General features: G+C 35.1%; 1 protein-coding gene across 1 annotated transcript in view; it reads left to right on the top strand.

Moving 5' to 3' along the window:
- Window positions 1-5,640: 5,640 nt before the first annotated feature.
- LOC306850934 (gamma-aminobutyric acid type B receptor subunit 1-like) overlaps window positions 5,641-22,230 on the top strand; it is a gene marked incomplete at both ends in the record, with an annotated part of 47,136 nt that continues 30,546 nt past the window's right edge. The window contains 7 exons of the mRNA XM_079386905.1: window positions 5,641-5,719; window positions 7,107-7,171; window positions 7,301-7,439; window positions 8,320-8,505; window positions 8,618-8,635; window positions 14,387-14,547; window positions 21,576-21,710. Coding sequence (XP_079243031.1) covers window positions 5,641-5,719; window positions 7,107-7,171; window positions 7,301-7,439; window positions 8,320-8,505; window positions 8,618-8,635; window positions 14,387-14,547; window positions 21,576-21,710 — 783 coding nt within the window. The remainder of the gene's footprint in view (window positions 5,720-7,106; window positions 7,172-7,300; window positions 7,440-8,319; window positions 8,506-8,617; window positions 8,636-14,386; window positions 14,548-21,575; window positions 21,711-22,230) is intronic.

The following is a 22,230-nucleotide window of genomic DNA, read 5'->3' as shown; positions in this document are numbered from 1 at the left end:
ATATATATATATATATATATATATATATATAAATTTTTTTATTTTTTTCTTTAAATAGTTTTTTTTATTTGAGAGAGAGGTTTTACTGTTTGGTGTGTTAAATCAAGTGGTAAAAGACTGACAATATTTGTAAGGGTTGCAACACTGTGGTTTGATTAACCTAATTGTAATTACTAAAATATGTTTCTTTTTCATCCTAATCAGCACTTAATGTTTTTCTATGCAAATGTAAAAAAACCGTGTCTTAATAAACACTCTTATTATAATCTCTATAGCTGACATGATAAAATAAGGCCGTTTTGCTCTATACTTTTCAAATTTTACTGATCACTGGTGAACTTTAGTTCACTTACTGACATAATCACACTATTTGCCATCAATCTTTAGACTCTAAAATGCCAGTTATTTTTCTTAATTTAAAATGGATTTTATTTTTATTTTTACAGTAGTCCCATGCTGATTTTGAAATAGTGGTTCACAAAAAGTGCTTTGTGCCCAAGTGACAAATGCATGCATGAGGTTTTCTTTATGTTAGTCTTGTGTGCATTAGTGCGCTCTGGCCTTTTCACCAGAAGAAACATTTATTCCAACCGAAATTGGAATAAATGTTCCCCGGGCGCCGCAGCATAAATGGCTGCCCACTGCTCCGGGTGTGTGTTCACGGTGTGTGTGTGTGTGTGCATTTGTTCACTACTCACTGTTGTGTGTGTGCACTTGGATGGGTTAAACGCAGAGCACCAATTTCGAGTATGGGTCTCCATACTTGTCAATACGTCACGACGACGACGAAATACAGGTTTTGTGTTGTTGGAGAGATGAAGCGTTGATTCTCAATGCAGGGTTTTGAAAATACCCGCTGCTGAGCATTTGATGTTTTGCTGTTTATGACAATCACTTTTCCAAGTTTCAGAATTTATTTTCATTTAATGCATTTTCAGGTGTTTTTGAATGCCGTTTTCCTCATTTTTCGAGAGGCTATGTTCATTCAGTGTGCTTTATACATCTTTGCTAACCCTCAGTGTGAGCATTGGATGTTGATATTATTGTCTTTAATAGTGTTCTGTATGATGATGTGCACAGTGGTGACATTTGTGACGTCTGATGGAACAATAAATATACATGTATAAATTCATATTATTTTGGGTATTTTAGTTTTTTTTTTTTTGTTTGTTTTAATGGAATTTAATATATGAATCGTGGTCAGATTAGCATAGCGTAAATAATTCTTTTTTGATGTGCCTAATATAGGCCAGGGTGACATGTTTAACAATATTTTTCAATCATTAAGCAAAAGAAAAAAAAATTCACACATGAAGGAAAAAAAAATAAAAATCTATATACATTACAAAATCTAAAACAAAATATTGCTTTGTCTCTGTTCATCCAGGCTGATATTAAAAGCAGAACAAATTAAATGACCAGGGCAAAGGCACTGACCTGTACCTCTGTGTTATTCAGGTGTTAAATTAGATTCAGGATGTATCTGTCAGCAAATGTCGCTCCTGGTATTAATAAACTGCCACCATCAAAACAGGCTTAGATCTGCAAGGGCAGAGCGCTCTCTCCTTGGATATGAAAGTTAAGCTCCAGCAGATGACTGAAATAAGACACTTTGACTGTAATTTATTCTCTCTGAAGTCATCCCTGCGCTCTTTCTCTGGCAACTTGTACCATCCCGTCAGATTTTGCACAGCATCTGCTACCTTCCTGACTCCTGAGCTCTTTAGATTCTGAAAAAGAGTGAGACAAAAAGATTTCACACGGTGCAGTTGCAAAATTCTCCTCCTTGCCCTGGTCTGTGTGCAGTCCGATTGTAGCCTTTTCCCTTTTTTGGATCTAGAGAGTTATACCATATATTATAGATTGTCATAATATATATTTTTTTCGTTCCTTACTAATCTTAATAATTTTCAAGAACACAAGTAATGCATCTCAGATTTTTGGAAGTGGAAACAACAAGCAGCTGTTCGCCATATTGAAACCATATTGTTGGTTTTGTTTTCAATTGTAATAACTTGTCTTGGGGTATCAGGGTGAGTTTCTCATATTAAAATAATTTGTTAGTTCTTACCGCTTCATAGGGCCTATAATAAAGGTCATTAATAAAGTCTTAAATTAAATTTTTATCAAATTGAAGGCCATAAAAATTGAATATTTTAAACTGTACAACAAAAAAATACGTGTGTGTGTATGTATATATATATATATATATATATATACACATACGCACACATGTGTATATATATACACACACACACAGTTTGTTTATTTATTCTTTACTTCTTGTTTTAGTCAAAATTGAAACCCGTGTATGAACTGTAAAGTTTTTTAAATTGTGTTTTTTACAGTTTAGTGTTAACACATTGCCCTATCCCACTCAAGTATTGATTTTATTTGTGCATGTCTTAAAAAAGGTCTTAAAAAGACTTGAATTTGATTTAAAAACCCTGCAGATATCCTGCATAGAACATGAGATTATCCACATAATATTAAATAAAGAACAATTTGCACAGAACCGAAGTGCCTTAAAGTTAATTATTTGTTACAATAATGGCAGATTTGACATTTTCAAGGCTACTTGGCATCTCAAATTCAGTCGAGACATTTTCTTAAGTTCTCTTCATTCTGCTAACACCTCATTTTTTACAGTCAGCACTGGCTTGAAAATAGACTCTTCGAAAGGATTCATCTCTTCTCAATTATTAAAGTGCAAAGTATAAATAGACGACTTTGTCCATAACGAATAGCTTAGAGGAAGAAAAGACAATCCTGGAGGAAGGGAAAACTGATCGTATTCATGCTGCAAAGCACTTATAAAAGGTGTTATATAAATAAATAGTATTATATTACTGTTGGATATTCAAATAGAGGGCAAATGTGACTAAGAATAAAATTGTTCTATACAGAAAAAAGTTAAATAATTTAAAATATATATATTAAACTTGAACAATATTTTTCTTTATATATATATAAAAATATATGTAATTAAAATGATTGAAAAATATTGTCATCAATTATATAACACGTTATAATTAAAATAAGAGAATATTAAAAATACAGTAAATATAATAAATAAATACTATATTAGAAAGGGGGGAAAATACAAAATAAATTATATGAAGAGAGAAAAAAATTGAGTATATTAATAATTGTACACTTGGCACAGAATATGACTCGGGATGCAAGGATGAAATGACGTAGGCTGCGTTCCCCCGTTACGTCACAAGTAAGTGAGATTGAGGAGGGAGTGGAAAAAAAGGAAGGAAGGAGGAAGGATGAGCGCTGTGTAGATAATTCTTCTCTATGTAGCCTGTGGTTTATACCTGCTATGATCTAATGCAAAGCAATACAGACCCTTCTCTAAAAGCCATAAATGTGTGATGCACAGATTTGCACAATCAAAGCCACATCGCGCATATATTGGGTGGATGTTATATTTAAACTCTCCGTGAACGGATATTGTGTTTATTTTCTTCGGGTCGGTCCTGCTGGAGATGCACCGGGCCTTTGCTGTGAGTAAATCACTTTTACGCGATGTTTGTGTTTGCATGTGTTTTATATGATGAAGTAGCTCGCTGCTCTTTTATCCTGTATATCTGACAGATATCGCTTGTTTAACGAAAGCCCGTTGTAATATGCTTTCCACGGGACACAAAACTTCACAAACAGCGCGCTTAAAGGTGTAGACGAACTACAGTACCCTAACGACAGACGAAGCCATGTTAATATGGAAACTTCAGGGAACCGTCTCCCCGACAGCATACATTTTTAGACTAGAGAACATCAAATTGCATGTAATATTATACAACAGAGAGCGTTATAAGAATAAAGCAGCAGTGATGCATCTTAATGGGGTTCCGCGTAAAGTCCTTGTCCATGGTGCTGAAAACCTTCCCCAAACGGGACCTTAACAATCCATTATCCGTGCCAATACCACTTTCAGACCGCTGTATCTGTCTTGTAGATGTGGATGGTTTACTGTTTAATATCTGAAATATAACATAGCGTTACAATAAGGATATTCAGAAAGCTGACTTTATATTTGTGTAACAATGCAAATTATTATTTATCGTTTTATAGAATAAAATGGACAATTAAGTAATAAAATTGGCTAAAGAATTAAAAAGCTGTTAATATAGCAGAGGGTAGCAATATGATTCACGCCAGTTAAATTACAATTAAAACAGAAAATAGAAGAAGAGTAAATGACTTAAGTATACATGAGGTTAATCATATAAAAACACCATCAAACAGCATTAAAAAAAATTATCAGGAAAAAGAAGGTTCTTAATAAATCCTAACAACTGTTTGAAAATAAGAAAGCCTCTTAATGGTGTCATATTCAGGACAGGTTTAAATATACCTTTCAAGACTTGTAAGTAAAGCAAGAGGGACCTAATGAAATTCAATATTTATCAAAAATAAATTTACTATGAAACATCTGTCATGAAGATGTGATATTCATAAACTGAACAAGACAAAAATAATATCTACTACTAATAATAAATAATAAAGTTTTGAACCAAAGAAGAATAAATAACTTGAACATAAATGGGGTCAGTATAAAAATACCAACATTTGAGCTTTTTTTTTTTAACTCTTTGTCAAAACAACAACAAAATCAACAAAAGCAATCATTAAAAAATAAGAAAAAAGAGACTGCAACCTCCGTCCACTCCCTATCACATTCACTCCAGTTGTATAAAGTTTTCATGCAATTTTTACTGTGTTTAATACCTAAAATAGGAACACTTAGGATAATCGAAAAAGCTAAAAATGTATTTGCTCAACAATGCAATGCAAACCAATCACTGTTAGTGCATCCTGTTGGTTTGGATTACTGTAATCTGTGAAGTGTTGTGCTCGTCTGCTGTGCTGTTCTGAATTAATGAGGTAGAGTGCTGTTGAGACGTGTTTAAAGTTTAACTGATCCCTCTGATCCTCACCTCCCCGAATCATCTTCTGTCGCTCCCTACTGTGAGCCTGGAGAAAATCCCAGTCCCTACAGCCCTCCCTCTCTATCTGCCACTTCCTCTTTCCTTTACTCCTATCTATCTATCTATCTATCTATCTATCTATCTATCTATCTATCTATCTATCTATCTATCTATCTATCTATCTATCTATCTATCTATCTATCTATCTATCTATCTATCTATCTAATAATGTATCAAGTAACCTTGACCTCTAGGTTCAAGTGTATTCAATACAGAAGTCAATATTGATGAAAGCACTCTCTGTTCAATGCTTTGTCCTTCTGAAATGTCTTTTGTAAGAAGCTGTATGTGTGTGTTAGACCCGTGTGCTTCTGTTTATTTTGCATGCTCATGTTTGACCCACCCTGGATGTGCTTTTTTCACTCTTAAGAGTGGTTGAGGGAAAGCTCATAAAATCTTTACAGTGCAGGCACGGCAAACTGCCTCCATGTTGTACGAATCCTCCTCCTCCACAACCATGTGTGGTGTAATTAAATCAGACAGCAGGTTATTATTATGTTTTACATATCTGAATGCCAACAAGATCACGTCGTGCCACAAGCAGCTTAATTGCTTTGAAACGAGCGTGAATTGTGACCTGCTGAAATCAAACATTATTATTCATTTTTCTGTCTCTCTCTCTCATTCTTGTTCAGATGCAGTAATGGAGCAGCTATTATTTCTTGTAATTTTCTACTTGCTTCCTACTCTCATCTCGTCCATACATAATTCAACGACCGGAGGTAATGTGTGTGTGTGTTTGGGGATGATGTCTGGTCCGTGCATGTTGAATGTAACACCACAGAATTGGTCCACCATTGGTCCTAAAGTGGCCCACCTCTGTTGCTTTGTGAGATTAGAAGACGTTCTGTTTAGATTCTGTAAACTGAGTTTCATGGATTTCAAACCATGATCTGCCCTCAGGCCTCATGGGATCATGTTCAGCCGGAACTATAGAAGGAAAAAAATGAAAAATCCTTTTTCATTGTAAAAGCAATATATAGCCTACATGAATCAAAACAATTCAGTGTCATATACAGTTCAGCTCGTAGGTTTCATTGCCCCTCGCAAGATGTGAAAAATGTATATTTTTTTATTTATGTGGGAACTATTTGACATAAGAGATTATCATCAAATTGCACAAAATTGCAAGATAAAATAATGAATAATAATTAATTTGTTAACCAAATGAATGTAAAGTTTTGAACAATTATCTTATGCATATTTTTTGCTAAACTTTTCTTTAAATATTTTTTAATTCTAACAGTTAGTGCTGGGGATTATCAGTGAATATGCAGGTTACATAGTTATGCCAGTAGGTGGAGACAAGTGACTGTATTTATGAATGAGTGAATCATTGATTTAACCAATTCATTCAACAAAACTGATTAATTCAGGAACATAACAAGTGTGTTATGAGTGAGTCATTGAATCATTCATTATATCAGAACCCTTTCATATGTTGTTCGAAGATGCACAGTGAGGGTTTGTTAAAAATAGTTTTTGAAAATTGATACCAACTTGCAATGTTGTGTCTAAAAATGTACTCAATGTTAACTTTATTTTAAGGGGGTCATTGATAAAGTGTATTTATACCTTTAAGTACTGAATAATATTAATTAACATGTACTTAGTATATGGTTGGGGTTAGGATTAGGGTTAATAGCATGCAATTATGCATAGTTCATTGTTATTATAATAGTAAGTAAATGTAATTTGTAACAAGGACCCCTTAAAAAGTGTTACCTTAACTAAATCACATCACACTCACAATTGTGCTGTTGCTTTCAATATTTGCTTGTGAGATTTGAGATCTGTTTCTCAGAGCTGTACTCAGTAAAAAAACTAAATGCATTTCTCATTCTCTCTTTTTAAGTGTTAAACATCTCAAAGATTCTCCAAGGGGTATGAAGATTGTATTTTGACATGAGACAGTACCATTAAAATCCTTATAAACCATCACTGCATTACAGTCTTGCAAGGGGATTCAGATATAAAGTCCCGGATATAAAGTTACCCGGAACATCTGTCATTTTAGTTTATTGATGTTAGTTTGTGCATTGGGACTAAGCTGAAAACATTTAATCTCTATTCGTTTAATCCTCCCCCATCTCTCTTACTCTCATTCAGGATGTGCAATCATTCGCCCCCCCAGAGACGGAGGGATTCGCTACAGAGGACTGACTCAGGAACAGGTAAAAGTCTACGGCAGCACATTAACATGGCAGTCATAAACATCAATGTCAGTTCTGAAGGGACTATGACCCATAGCAACATCTAATTCAATCTACAAAACGTCTCTCTTTCTCTCTCTCTCTCTGTAGATCCGCAGTGTGCAGATCTTGCCGGTAGACTATGAGATAGAATATATCTGTAGAGGAAGCAGAATTATTGTGGGGCCCAAGGTCAGAAAATGCCTCCCCAATGGCACCTGGACTGACATGAACCAGCTCAGCAGATGCTGTAGGTGCCCTTGCTATCCTATTGTATTGATTAATATCTATATTTTTCACACAGCTCTGTGGAATACTGGATTCTGATCAGGATTCTGGTCAGTAACAGCATTCTGAGTTCAAATGCTTTACAAATGAACTAAACAGTCCTCTCACACACCTCTCTCGACACCATCTACGATTTGATTATCATTCTGAATCCAATTCATATTCTTTTTTCAGCTTTTCAGTTTATTTCTTTATGAAACTTACCCACATTCAAGTGTTTAAAAAAAGAATGCATGAAGCTAGAATAAAATGTTTTTGTTTACAAGCAGATACCCGTTCTTTCTTTTGATGTTTTGTATGTTCTGATATTCATATAACAAAATATATACAAATTAATACCTTAATAGGGACATAGTAGTATACTTAAAGTATGATGTAAAGTTCAATTAAAAAATGGTATACTTAGTATACTGAGTATGCTTTCAGTATAAAACTAAAGTGTACTAAAAATGCTAAACTATCAGTATACCTTTAACTTTTAGTATAGTTGCAGTACAAGCTAAAAACACAAATTTAAACTAGTTGTGTACTCAAAGTTGACTACGGTTATACTTAAAGTATACTTTTTTCGGCCAGTTTAGTCCCAAGGAGTATTGAAATAGCACACTTACAAGTACACTACATGTACACTGATATTTGTATACTTACTACATAAAGTATACTTAAAAATATACTTGAACTTTACTTAATAAAATAAACTTGAAGTATACTACTTTTTGGTAAGGGATTGTCTATGTGTTGTTGTGTTAGTGGAGTTACTCTTTAAGGATGTGTAATTTCAAGTTTATATAAATGTGCTAAAAGGATGTGAGATGTGCTAAAAGTCTTGTTAAAATTCTCAGTAATGGTTTGCTCGCGTTCCTGGATGTCTCTGGAGAACGGGAGGGTGGCGCTGCTGCCCCCTGGACAGCTGGTAGAGGGCACAGTTCTTCACTACAGCTGTCATGCTGGCTTCCTATTGGAGGGTTTCAATATCTCACACTGTACCAAGCTGGGCAAATGGGACTCACCTAAACCATTCTGTATCTGTGAGTATGTTTATGATTTAACAGTCAATCTCACAAATACAAATGTATCTGTTTCCCTAATATGAATCGTTTTAACCTAATATGTCTCTTGTTTTCTTTTGTGCACTATCAGATGACAGTAACTATACAGGTAAGACATAAAAATGGTTATTTAATTTCTCTTTTCAGAGGTTACATTTCCCAAGAATTTCCTAAAATACTGATATTTAACTGCCCATGATAATCTGTTTATCACTTGACAGTCCACTTTGTTAGTTTGCTTAAAATATGTAAAAACAAATAGCAGAGAGTAAAATGACACTGTAAAAATGTTAATACGCAATTTTTTTTTAAATGTATCCAAATTGTGAAAGTCTAATTGTAATGCTTAGTTCAACCACAAGGGGGCTGTAGTTTACCATCAGTTGTCTGAAATCTGCTCCCTCAAGCATCTAATAATTTTCAAGATTTTAGTGCTGTCTCAGACAGACAGACAGACAGACAGACAGACAGACAGACAGACAGACAGACAGACAGACAGACAGACAGACAGACAGACAGACAGACAGACAGATAGATAGATAGATAGATAGATAGATAGATAGATAGATAGATAGATAGATAGATAGATAGATAGAGTGTAATGTGGAATGTGTAAAATAGATAAAAGACAGACAGACTCAATTCAATTCAATTCAATTCAATATTGCTTTATTGGCATGACTGTAAAAAATACAATATTGCCAAAGCTTGAAATATTATAACAATGAAAATATCAAAATAATAGAATAAAAACATTATAACAATATAAACTTAAATAAACAGTGTAACAAATTAGAACTTGTGTAAACATTTCATACCACAGTGTTTAACATATAAACACACAGGCTGAGGGTCACTGTGGTAGACAGTAGGGAAACACACTGAGGTCAGACATAATACACACATTACACACACACACACACACACACACACACACACGTTCACCTGCTGTCTCTCAGGCTGTGGCACGTCCACACGTATCTCGCAGCCAGTGCTGCTGTCTGTCCCTCTCCTAGTATTATCTTTATTTGTTCCTCTTCAGTCATGGCTGTAAAGTTCTTTATGATGTTTGTGAATTTGTTGATGTATATGTCTCTGATTGATTTAAATTGGTAACAGTGAAGTAGGAAGTGTGTCTCTGTCTCGATCTCTCCTGTCTCACAGTGAACACACACTCTTTGCTCTCTGGGTAACCAGCTCTTTCTGTGTCTGCCGGTCTCGATGGCTAGTCTGTGCTCACTGAGCCTGTACTTGGTTCAGGATCTGTCTCTGCTTTGTGTCTTTGACACTCTGGAGATATTCTTCTAATTCATAATTTAATTTTATAGTTCGATAGAGTTGTAATTTACTTTGTGTTTTGGTTTCTTGATCCCAATGTTCCAGATATATATTTTTAGATTGTTTGATAATTTGATTTATTTTGATGTTTGGGTGAGAAGCAGTGCTGGTCTGAGACTGGTTAGTGTTAGTAGAGTTAGTCAGGTTAGTAAGTCTCAGAACCAGCTGACTGAGTGGACTCTTTTCGGGGTTCAGTTCTTGGGTTTGTAGTGCTTTACAATGTAGTGATTCTGTGGGACTTGATTTTAGATGCATCCAGAATTTGAGGAATCTTTTTTGTATATTTATAATCATTGGGAAACGGCCTAATTCTACATGCATTATTGGGTGTTCTCCTTTGTAATTTTAGAATCATTTTGCAGAATTCTGTGTGTAGGGCTTCTGTTGGATGTCTGTCCCATCTAGTGTAGCTCTGATCACTGAGTGGACCCCAAACCTCACTTACATACAGCGCTATGGGCTGAATTACACTATCAAAGATTTTACACCAAATTGGAAGCGGTATTTCAATATTTTGGAGTTTTTTCTTGATTGCATATAGAGCTCTTCGAGCTTTATCTTTGAGAGCATTCACTGCCATACAGAAACTCCCCGATGCAGTGATGATCAGGCCGAGGTAAGTGTACTGCATCGTGTGTTCTAGGGCGGTGCTGCCTAGACTGAACTGGTATCTGTGTTCCTGACATCTGGGCTTTTTCTGAAAGACCATAATGTTGGTCTTTTTGAGGTTTACTGCCAGGGCCCAGTTCTGGCAGTAGTTCTCCAGCAGGTCTAGGTGTTGCTGTAGTCCCTGTGGGGTGGATGACAGCAGCACTAGATCATATGTGTACAGCAAAAGCTTGATTTTTTTGTCTTGTAGAGTGAGTTCAGGGGCTGTAGACTGTTCCAACTGCATCGCTAGTTCATTAATGTAAATGTTGAACAGTGTTGGATTCAGGCTACAGCCCTGCCGTACTCCTCTCTTCTGGGAGAAGAATTCTGTATGTTTGTTGCCAATTAGTATTGCACATTTGTTGCTTGAATACATTGATTTAATAATGTCATAAACTTTACCCCCTACACCACTTTGTAAAAGTTTGTAATATAATCCGTTGTGCCAAATAGAATCAAATGATTTTTTTTAAATCGACAAAGCATGCAAATATTTTTTCGTGTTTAGTCTGTTTTACATGTTTATTGATTAGGGTGTGTAGGGTGTAAATGTGGTCAGTAGTTCTATAATTAGGAAGAAAGCCAATCTGACTAGGACTCAGGACACTGTGTTCGTTAAGGAAGTTTACTATTCTATTGTTTAAAATACTGCTAAATAACTTCCCCAGATTACTGCTCACACAAATGCCTCTGAAATTATTAGGGTCAAATTTATCTCCACTCTTGTGAATAGGGGTAATAAATCCCTGGCTCCAGATGTCAGGAAAACAGCCTGAACTAAGTACAAGGTTGAATAATTTGAGCACAGCTGTCTGAAGCTCAGGTGTGCTGTGTTTCAGCATTTCACCTAGAATGTTGTCAGGGCCACAAGATTTTTTACATTTTTGGCTTTTGAGTTTTTTCATAAATTCTTCATGTGTAATTGGGAAGTCGAGAGGGTTTTGATTATTTTTTTTTAAAAAGTCTCTCTCTCTCTCTTAGTTAAAACTTTTGTGAACTGTTGTGTTACGTGGATGCACTTCATGATCTTATTTATTCATTTATTTATTTGATCAACAACTAGATTTTCAGTTAAAATGTATAGGAATCTATATGACAGTGATCCTGTAACTTGTCACCATTTTTTCCCACAATATTTAAACAAATTTTTACCTTTTTATAGTTTTTTTTTATTTGGTTATAAAGTGTGACAAATACATTTGTAAGACCTCATGGAGGGCAATTCTCATTCTAGAGACCATTTGATTGGTCGGAAATCTGTGTAGTGCAGGATGAGTCTGTAGCACGACTGTAGCACCCTATCATTCATCCATCCATTCCTCCCTCTAATTGCCTTCCATTCCTCTTAATCCCTCTGTCCTTTCTTTCATTTCCCCTCGTTTTTTTCAGTTCTGCTGATTTAGACTATCAAGCCACGCAAATGCACTCTCTCTCTCGACTCCCTCTGTTAACTCACAGCGAGAGATCACCAACGTAGTGCACTCTCAGCAGGCTGAAGATTAACACTCGGCCAGAGTGTGTAGCACTGTGTGTATTTCTGCCCTGTGTGTATATGAATGTATATGAGGTGATGTGTGCATCTCAGCGCAGAGTGTGTTTATGTGTGTGTCTATATTCGAGCCTGTGTGTACCGGGTGGTGATTGCATCTCTTTTATTGTGGTTGTTAAAGGGATAATTCAGCATAAAGGTGACCTTTTGTTTGCCAGCCCTCTGTAAAGCCCTTTATGAACAAGAACTGACGTTGTACATAAAATCTCATTCTGTTTTGTAAACATATTTAGTTATCACATAAACTAATGGGTAATTATATATCCTCACAGGAGCCTTCTCCAGCCTTTCTTTTATTAAATAACAACTAAAGATCAGGGATGAATAATTAATGACTGGCATATGGAGAGAGCGAATTCAAAGGGAGCTCCAAATGTCACTGGAGCGTCTCAGGGCCTTAGGTTCACAGTGGCTCAAATCATCAACTTCAGCTCTACTCTGTTTTAGAGTATTTAAAGTGAATAGCCGAATCCAGAGAGCTGTGCGGGGAATAAACATTACCCACATTAAGTGTTTGGTGTCAATATTGGCTATGTAAGTGCACCCTGAGATCACATGGATAGAATCAATCGATGGATGGATGGATAGAGGAATATTTCTTGATTTTTATTTTTATTCTACAGACAGATAGATAGATGGATAGATAGATGGACAGATGGACAGATGGATAGATGTAGTGTATGGAATGTGTATAGATAGATAGATAGATAGATAGATAGATAGATAGATAGATAGATAGATAGATAGATAGATAGATTTGTTTGTTTTCCAATAGAATTCTAAAGGCTATTTTGAGGGAAGGATTTTCGATGGATGGACGAACTCAGCTATTGATTGATGAATGGACGGACAAACAGAAAGAAAGAAAGAAAGAAAGAAAGAGAGAGACACGGAAAGACAGACACAATTCATATTCACATAATGTTTATTTTTTCCAGCTGAGTTTAGATGTATCGTGCATTATTCAGTTGCATGACTTTTGAAAGTGATTCTGATTCAGAAGAGAGCGTTTACTTTAACCCCGCCCCCATCCCGCTATATAACAGTACTGTTCGTCTGTCAGTGGATCAGTTCTGTGCTGTCTGCTCTGAGTGCGGATCCCTCTGTACTGCGTTTGGTGGTCAATCTCTCCCCCTCTCCTCCCGGCGGATTAAAGGATTATGCCGCAGCACAATTGTTACTTTCCAATATTCTGATCAGATGCCGGAATAATATGCTCGACAATTTAAAACTTAATCACGTTTCGCGAGCGGCGCGGTAAATAAAGCAACGCCAGAGGATCAGCGGAGCGCTTTCTGATCGACAATGTCGCGCAACACCACCTGTTTTTCTCTCCTGTCGTGAACCATGAGCATAGCTGCACTACAAACACACCGTCTGTGACTGTGAAAGGGAAAGAGACAACTGCCCGATGGCGCATTTGTTTTTACCCAAAATTCAAAGCATGATTTCTGTAGCTTTGTGCTTTTACATGTTTGGACAGCTGGTTTGTTCTGAAGCGCATTCTGTGACAGGACATTAGTGATTTGGTGTCGGAGTCCAAACTGCTGAAAAGATTCTAAAGAATTCTAAAGACTCTAAATATACAGAAGATTCGAAAACATTCTAAACATTATAAAATATTCAGAATAATTCGATGATTGTTAAAGATTCTGCGTCTTTCCAAAGATTGTAAAGATGGAAGATTCTAAAAAAGTACTTCAGAAGATTCAAAAGAGCCTAAAGATTCTAAAAGATTCCTAACAATTAAAAGATTATAACAGACTCTGAAGATTATATTCCAAAAGGTTCTGAAGCATCGAAAAGATTCTGAAAGGTCTGCAAATTGTAAAAGATTCTTAAGATTAAACGGGTCTGAAGATTCTGAGTTATTCTAGACGCTCTCAAGAATAAGAAATAAGTTCCAAGAAAGCGCGCAAGATGAGATGTCTTAACTGTGTGTTACGACGCTAAAAGCTCATAGCCATGCCTGACTGACATCTGATATGAAATTATAACTGCTGTAAACATATAAATCCCAACGAGCATCCAGACTGTGGTTAACCCGCCTGCAATTTCATATTGCGCTTAAAGTGTTCAGCACTGCTGTTTTTACGCGTTCCGTGCACGGTTCTGTTAGGCTACTCTAAACGGGACTCGTCGCACGTGCGGACACTTTCAGCATCGGACACAACCTCACAATTTAAGTTCAAAACCTATAAATATCGAATCGGATATTGATGGCATCCACGGAGAGGATCAGGATCTTGGGGAGAGTTTGGAGAAGCCTGGCTGTCCTTTACGCACTGCTTATCTTTTTCTCCTGGCCGTGTGCGGTTGCAGGCAAGAAGAAACTGTACATCGGAGCTCTGTTTCCCATGAGTGGAGGATGGCCCGGTGGTCAAGCGTGTCTCCCCGCTGCCCAGATGGCTTTAGATCTCGTGAACAACCGGACCGATATTCTGCCGGACTACGAGCTGGAGCTCATTCATTACGATAGTATGGTGAGCACTTAAATTTATATTTATATTATATTACTGTAATATAAACACTGTAAATGTAAAATGTTATGTATACATATAGCCTGCATGCATATAATGAAGTTGTGTGTGTGTGTGTGTGTACGTGCATGCATATAATGAAGTTGTGTGTGTGTGTGTGTGTGTATGTATATATGTGACCCTGGACCACAAAACCAGCTATAAGGGTAAATTTTTCTAAATTGAGATTTCTACATCATCTGAAAGCTGAATAAATAGTCTTTCCATTGATGTATGGTTTGTTAGGATCGGACAATATTTGGCTGAGATACAACTATTTGAAAATCTGGAATCTGAGGGTGCAAAAAAATCTAAATACTGAGAAAATCGCCTTTAAAGTTTTCCAAATTAAGTTCTTAGCAATGCATATTACATATCAAAAATTAAGTTTTGATATATTAACAGTAGGAAATTTACAAAATATCTTCATGGAACATGATCTTTACTTAATGTCTTAATGATTTTTGGCATAAAATAAAAATAGATAATTTTGACCCAATTTTGTATTTTTGTCTATTGCTACAAATATACCCCAGCGACTTAAGACTGGTTTTGTGGTCCAGACACACACACACACACACACACACACACACACACATATATAGATATATAAGTTCATGTTGTTTTTCTCAGCATTTAATTATATAATTGCATTCAAGATTGCAGTTGACATAATACTTCATCTGCATCAGTTATTAAGTTTCTCCCGCAAATGTGCAAAATTAATCCAAAATTAAACTGTCCCATCACCAGTGTTATTTTAGTATTATTGAGGTAATATTATAGTTTATATTTTGAACCAGTTTTTATTTTGTTTCTTTTGTTTACATTTTAATTTTAGTAAAAAAAAAAGTTTTGTAATTTTGTGGTGTTTTTTGTCATTTTTAGTAGTTTTCATTTTTTTCTCTCCATTTATTATTGTTTATCATTTTTTTTAGTTTTAGTTTGAGTTATTTTTGTACTTCAAGATAAACTAAATTAAAGTGAGAAATGTTGACTTGGTGACTAGTTTTTTTAAATGTATATTTTATTTCAGATAACATTTATTTCAGGATTTCAAAGATATTTTTAAGGTTTTATTTTCAGTTTCAGTTTTAGTTAACTAATAACCCTGCCCATTTTGTATTACAATGAAATTGAGTTCACCACCATGTACTTCCCTTGGAAATCATATTAGCAAGTGCAAACTTAATTATGCAATAGTATACAAGTTACTGAATACTTCTAAAATATTTCATGCCATAGTTCCTGCAGATAAAGTCTTTATACTATATCTGTTTAATCTCCTAATCCCACTTAATTGCATTAGCCAAGCAATAGTGTTTTTCAACCATGTAGGAATGAATGTTACACTTTTCAGAAGCTTTTGCTAAGAAAGTTGAATTGTCATTGCCCTCTTTACCTTTTGTTAATTTATTCGTTCAAGCACTGAAACAAAGATAAGTAGAAGATGTTAATTTAAGATGGTAGAAATTATCAGCGTTTTGCAGGTGCTTCATTAATGTTGTGGCGGTGATTGTATCTTGAGATTCAGGAGTTGATGTCAAATTGACATTGCAGTTGTTGGTACATTAATATTTCACAAGTCACTGCACTTGGCTGTTATCAACAGCCTGTAAGGCTTCAGCTGCATAAAGTAATTTGGCTTCCTAAAAATACTTGTGCACCATAAATGCTTATGTTTGCCTTTAGCGTCATAGAGTTTTCCAAGATCACCTCCAAAGTGTATCCCTCACTCTATTTATTTTTAAATAGTATTTTTTGTGCAGTATGCATAAGTGGAGAGAGATTTTTTTCTGCCTTTTGTAGAAAGTTGGGTGTCCTGAGTTTCAGTTCTGTCAGCAGCCACAAATAACTGTGCTGTTAAACCATTAAATCATTTATATCCTCAAATATGCCAGTGCTGGTTTGATATAAAAAATTTATGATAGTAAATATGTGCAAAAATGTGAGACCACCAATAAATATGTAGCGCTTTCAGAAGTTGAGTTTAGTTTCCCGGTGTGGCCTCTGACCTCCTGTCGGTGAGGAAACAGTTAAAGAGTGCTCTAAGTGGACAGAGATGTGTTGTATCATGGTTGTGATTGGTGAACCGCACTCTGCATTGCAATCGCACTCAATATAGAGGAAGAATCAGGGAGAGGAGGGTTGGCATGGCAACAGCCACCAGTGAAACCACAGTTCAAACAAACTTGCATCCCTGTAGATCTTGTAAGGATAAGGAGGTGCTTCTGCAGACTCCTGTGCATCTGCAGCACCTGTCTGACCACTCACGACTGAGATGAATGGTAACAGTTTGTAATGTGTTAAGATAATCACAGCAGACCCACACTGAAAAGCATTTAAAAATCTTAATATTTAGGATACAATGAGTGTTTCTTTAAATATGGGTTCAAATTTGAAAGATGCAACCATTTTTTAAAAATCACTATTTTTTATTTATTTTGATAATATTTAAATTACACTTGTATATTGTATTAAAAGTGGGAAAAACACATGCATTTGTGTTGTTTTTAGTCTTGCATGAAAATGAAATTTGATTAACCACTTGGTGGATTTTCCTTAGTGATCATATTAGCACATATGCAAACTTAATTATTCAAGAGCGTACAAATTAAGTTACTAAATACTTGCAGAAATTATTTTGTGCATTTCATGTCAAAATTAGATCAATTCTTTATTCTATATATCTTTTAATCTCCTAATGAGATCCAAAAATGTTGTGTTGTGTTAAAAAATTATATTGAGTTACACAATTTATCTGGGAAAGAAAAAAAAATTACATATAAAGGGACTTTGTCAAATATTTTGGGGCAAATACAGTGTAAAATTTGACAGTTGGAACTTTTTTAATTACAATAAATAAAGAATAAATATATAATATGTAATTGTGTTAAAACTATATTCTGTACACATTTTTTAAATAAATAAATGTAAAAAAAAAAAATCATAAAAATACAAAAATATTAGGTCGAAAGGGTTTAATTGTGTTTTTTCTTTTCTCATACTTAATTTTGATTATAAGGGTACGTTTAATCATTTAGCAGCTACTTTTATCCAAAGTGACTTTTAAATGAGAAAAAGCACAAGCAATTTATCATGCAAAAGGCGATATTAACAGTACTGCAATAATCTTGATTTAATTCACCTGATTTAATGAAAATGCTATGTACGTTTCCAGTTGTTATTAACTGCTTTCTAGAAATGTCACCCAATTCCACCCATGACTCAAGTCTCTTTTAATTTAGCATTAATCTTAATAAAAATCTCAGGCATACTGCAGGTGCCACAAGTAGAAGAATGCAATATCAGAAGGGCCGAGTGTGACATTGTATAAATGCTCAGACTCCTTGACATTTAAACCGACAGATATTTTGAGCATTTCCTCTTGATTGGTGAGCACTTCATACCTGGATGAGATTCTAATCAAAATTGCTTTCGGGTGTCAGAAATGTAATTACAAAGGGAGAAAATCAAATTTGAAGTGGGTTTTGCATTTAATTATTGTTCAAAGAATCTCAGGCATGTTTGGGGCATTCTTTTAATCTCTCTCAAATAGCCAATTATCACGCTGAGCAATGTTTGCATAGAAACATGAAAGTCACCTCAAAATTCCAATTTCATTTGACATTTGATAAATATTTATTTCATAAATGAGTTATTATAACCCCTCCATGCTCTGGCAGCAGAACACAGATCAGTGCTTTTCTAATCCATTTGTTCTTTTCATTTTTTTCCTTCCGTTTTTATGTCATATTGAAATGGCACTTTGGACATTTGTTTTATGATAAATTGAGACTAAATAGATTTGACTTTTTGTGAAGAAAATGTTAAGGGTGCTTGTCTATGCAAATCTTGCTATGCTACGTTTCTGTGATTTTTGTAAATATGACATGGGTTCTTTCTTTAGTGTAAGCCTATGGGATTTCTTATTTTTTTCCACATTTTATCATCTGCCAGGCAACAATTGTTAGTCTGATCACTTAGACAAGTAATATCAAAGCTCTATTTAATAAGCCGTATGATTTGAGGCATCATTTACTGTAGATACAAACAGCTGTAATGCAAACAGCATAGAGTTACACAACAAATAGAATATTTAGCTTTTTCAAAAGTATGAGAATAGCATTAGCATGCAACAGTAATAATCACTGTTTTCACTAATCAAAAGACTTGTAAGTTTTATTTTATTTACCAGATATGTAAATTTGATCTGAGAAAAGAAACAGGATGCAGAATTAGATTTCTGAATCTAATAAAGTAGAATTAAAACAAATTGGACTTTGGAGAAATTCATATAACTGTATTTTTGAAATCTAGAATAACAAAGTTTGTCATGTTTAAAAGGTAAAAAAATTAGATTACATAACATACTTTAAAAAAAGAGATGATATTGTTGCATAATTAATATACTTAAGTGTAACATTTTAATTTATATATTAAAATAAAATATAAAAATAATTTATATAAAATACAATTTTAATAATATTTATATTACAATTATAATATATATCAGAAATACAATGAAAGCTGAACTTGTTTTGACTAACTTACAGGACTTAAGTGCAATGTTATATGTAATTTTATAATTCTTTTGTATTTGAAATATGCTGAAAGTGTACTGCGATATCTACTAACAAGCATTTATGGTAAGCTAAATAATAATTTAACAGCATTAGCCTGCACCTCTTTTTTAGAATGATACAAAATTGCACATTTCATAATAAAAATAAATAAAAACACATCTGACTTTTGATTCATGCTATGATACTGGTCATAAATGGAAATCTCAAAAGACACAGTCTTAGACACTGGTGTCAGAAGTTATGGTCCATCTTGTGTGTGTTTTAGAGCAGATATTTACAGGAACCCCCTTGCACAGATACACTCTCCCTCTCCAGACCGTTGCCATGGTTATATCAAAGCTCAGCCTGAAAACTTTGATCAATTATTAACTGTGATAGAGCGAGACCGAGGGGGAGAGAGAGAGAGACTGATGCCCTGATGAGACACTTGTGCTTTCCCTGTTTTAATTGGCATCTGTTGTATCCAGATTGTAACGAGAAGGATTTCCATATCCAAATGCATGCTTTATTCATTCTCATCTGGGTTCAGGGATACAGAATCACAGCTTAGGAATAACAAACCAACACTTGCAAGTTAATGTGAGTCAGAACAGCAGATAAAGACTCATTCATGGTCTGAGTCACGGGAAGACGTGTTTTGCTTCGTTGGGATGAGACATTTAGCATTTGAACCTGTATAGTAAACAAAGTCGAAGCTACAGATCTGGCTAGCAGCTTGCACTGTATGCGACAATGTCTTTATTTTTACGCACACTGTGCTTGCGTTCGCCAAATATCCTTCTATGGCTCAGTCAAAAGACTTTATAAGTAGTGGAGTTCATTTAAGCACATTATATGTAATTTCATGATTACTGTACATGTTCCATGAAGATATTTTATAAATTTCCTACTGTAAATATATCAAAACTTACTTTGTTTAGTAATATTCATTGCTAAGAACTTTAAAGGCAATCAAATTTTTTTTTTGCACCCTCAGATTTCAGATGTTCAAATAGTTGTATCTCAGCCAAATATTGTCTGATCCTAACAAACCATACATCAATGGAAAGCTTATTTATTCAGCTTATTTATATTTTAACCCTTGAAAAATTAAAATGTGTAATTATTTAAAGTACAATAAAGCTTATTAAAACAATGATTTAAAATGTACTTTAAAGGGATAGTTCACCCATCATTTACTCACCTTCCACTTGTTCCAAACCTGTATGAGTTTAGAATGTTGGTAACCAAATACTTGACGGTAGCTATTGACTTCCATAGTATGGAAAAAAATACTATGGGAGTTGATGGCTACCGTCAATGCACGCTTAAGTGTGTTAAGAAACTTAGTAATAACTCTCTTTAAGTACAAGTAAGTGGCCTTTTATTTAATTAATATTGTATTATATTATATTATCTGCAAGTACAGTTGTTAAATACACTATTAAGAGTTGTTCACTACAAGTGCACATTCAGTACAGTTAAGTGCATTTATTTTCACAAGAGTAGATAGTGTAGATAGTAGTTTAATGTCCTTACGAAGTGCAGTCAAATCTATTCAAATTCAAAGACTTGTGAACTGATAGGTACCCAATTCTTCAATTCTTATTTTTTTAGCCCAACCCTGTACCATTATGTCAGACCCAACAAAAACAAAATTGTCCTCGTGTCCAACAGCAGTGAGAGAAGGAGCATCTTGACCCTTTTTTTAGTCAGCGTTCAGTATTCTGGTCCAGAGACCTGCATAACCTTCATCCCCGGGGACTTTAAGAACACAGATGCCTCCGTCACGTCAAGCGTCTTTAGTTCCTCTCGAAGGCTGCTTCTTTGAAGCCGTGAGCTGAATGAAAACGCCTCAGCTCTCTGGAGACGCCAAGAGAGACTGGAGCAAGGAAACAACATGGTTCTTTGAGAAATTTACTAGATTGATATGAAAAGTGATATCTGACAAAAATATTATTATTAGCTATTTCTAGTAACTCCTGGTGAGATGGATCCAAAGTGGTTGCTTTCTAATTGTCATCAATTTTAAGACTGGCATCGTGTCATTTAGTTCTAACTTTACCAAAAATAAAAGCATGCGTGTCTCTCCTAATTAAGCGTTTCTGCTGATTGTTACCAAGGGCACCATTTCAGTGTGACTGCATCTGCGGCGTGCAAGCAATCACCCCCTCATTTGTGAATCACTTCCTGTTGTATTTGTCACAGTGAACTGCAGCATGAGAGGTCTTTGGTTACAGCATCACTGCAGTTCCTTTTTCTGGGCCATGAGATACTGTGTTTCTGTGCCGATTCCATTGATCCTTTACTGATTATGACATGCTCAAGTGAAGCTTTTACATCCTGCAAGCTTCAGTTAACTTTTTCAAAGGTAGTAGGCTAATTATGACTGTCTTGATTTTTTTTTTCTTCTCTTTCCTTCTTCAGTGTGATCCAGGAGAGGCCACTAAACTGCTGTATGACTTGCTGTACACAGAGCCCATAAAGATCGTCTTGATGCCCGGTTGCAGCTCTGTGTCAACGCTTGTGGCCGAGGCGGCACGCATGTGGAATCTTATAGTGGTGTGTTTGCTTTGTGCAGATCTCTGTCTGAACTATTTACATCTGCATTGTTGATCATTGGTTTCTCCATTCACATGGATTTGACTGTAGAAATGTAGAGTTTCGTATTGGGAAGTAAAGGTCATTGCACTCTGAGTCCGAAATTTTCGCACTTTAAAAAATGAATACGACCTCACGTTGTGTCAATCATGTTTACACACTGCCTCCGAAACTTTTGTCCGTCATAAAAAAATTTGTATCAGGTTCGATTCTCTGTGTTTTCTGCGCATCCGTAGCATGCATTTTGATAGGAAAGGATGAGGAATACGGAAAAACGCATGCGAACATTTTTCGGACTGTGTAATGACCTTAAGTTGGTTTATTGTCATTTCTATTGAAGCTTGTTTTCGTCATGGAATTAAAAACATAAAAAAGGTGATTGTGATTTTTTTTATCTCACAATTCTGTCGTCTTTTCTCAGAATTGCGAGGTGTAAACGTGCAATTGTGAAGAAAAGGTCTGATTTGCGATCAGAGGAAAA

The sequence above is a fragment of the Barbus barbus genome (genome assembly GCF_936440315.1).
Source record: "Barbus barbus genome assembly, chromosome: 31".
Lineage (NCBI taxonomy): Eukaryota > Metazoa > Chordata > Actinopteri > Cypriniformes > Cyprinidae > Barbus > Barbus barbus.
The sequence above is the reverse complement of the archived record's forward strand: the minus strand, read 5'-3'. Positions and strand labels throughout refer to the sequence as shown.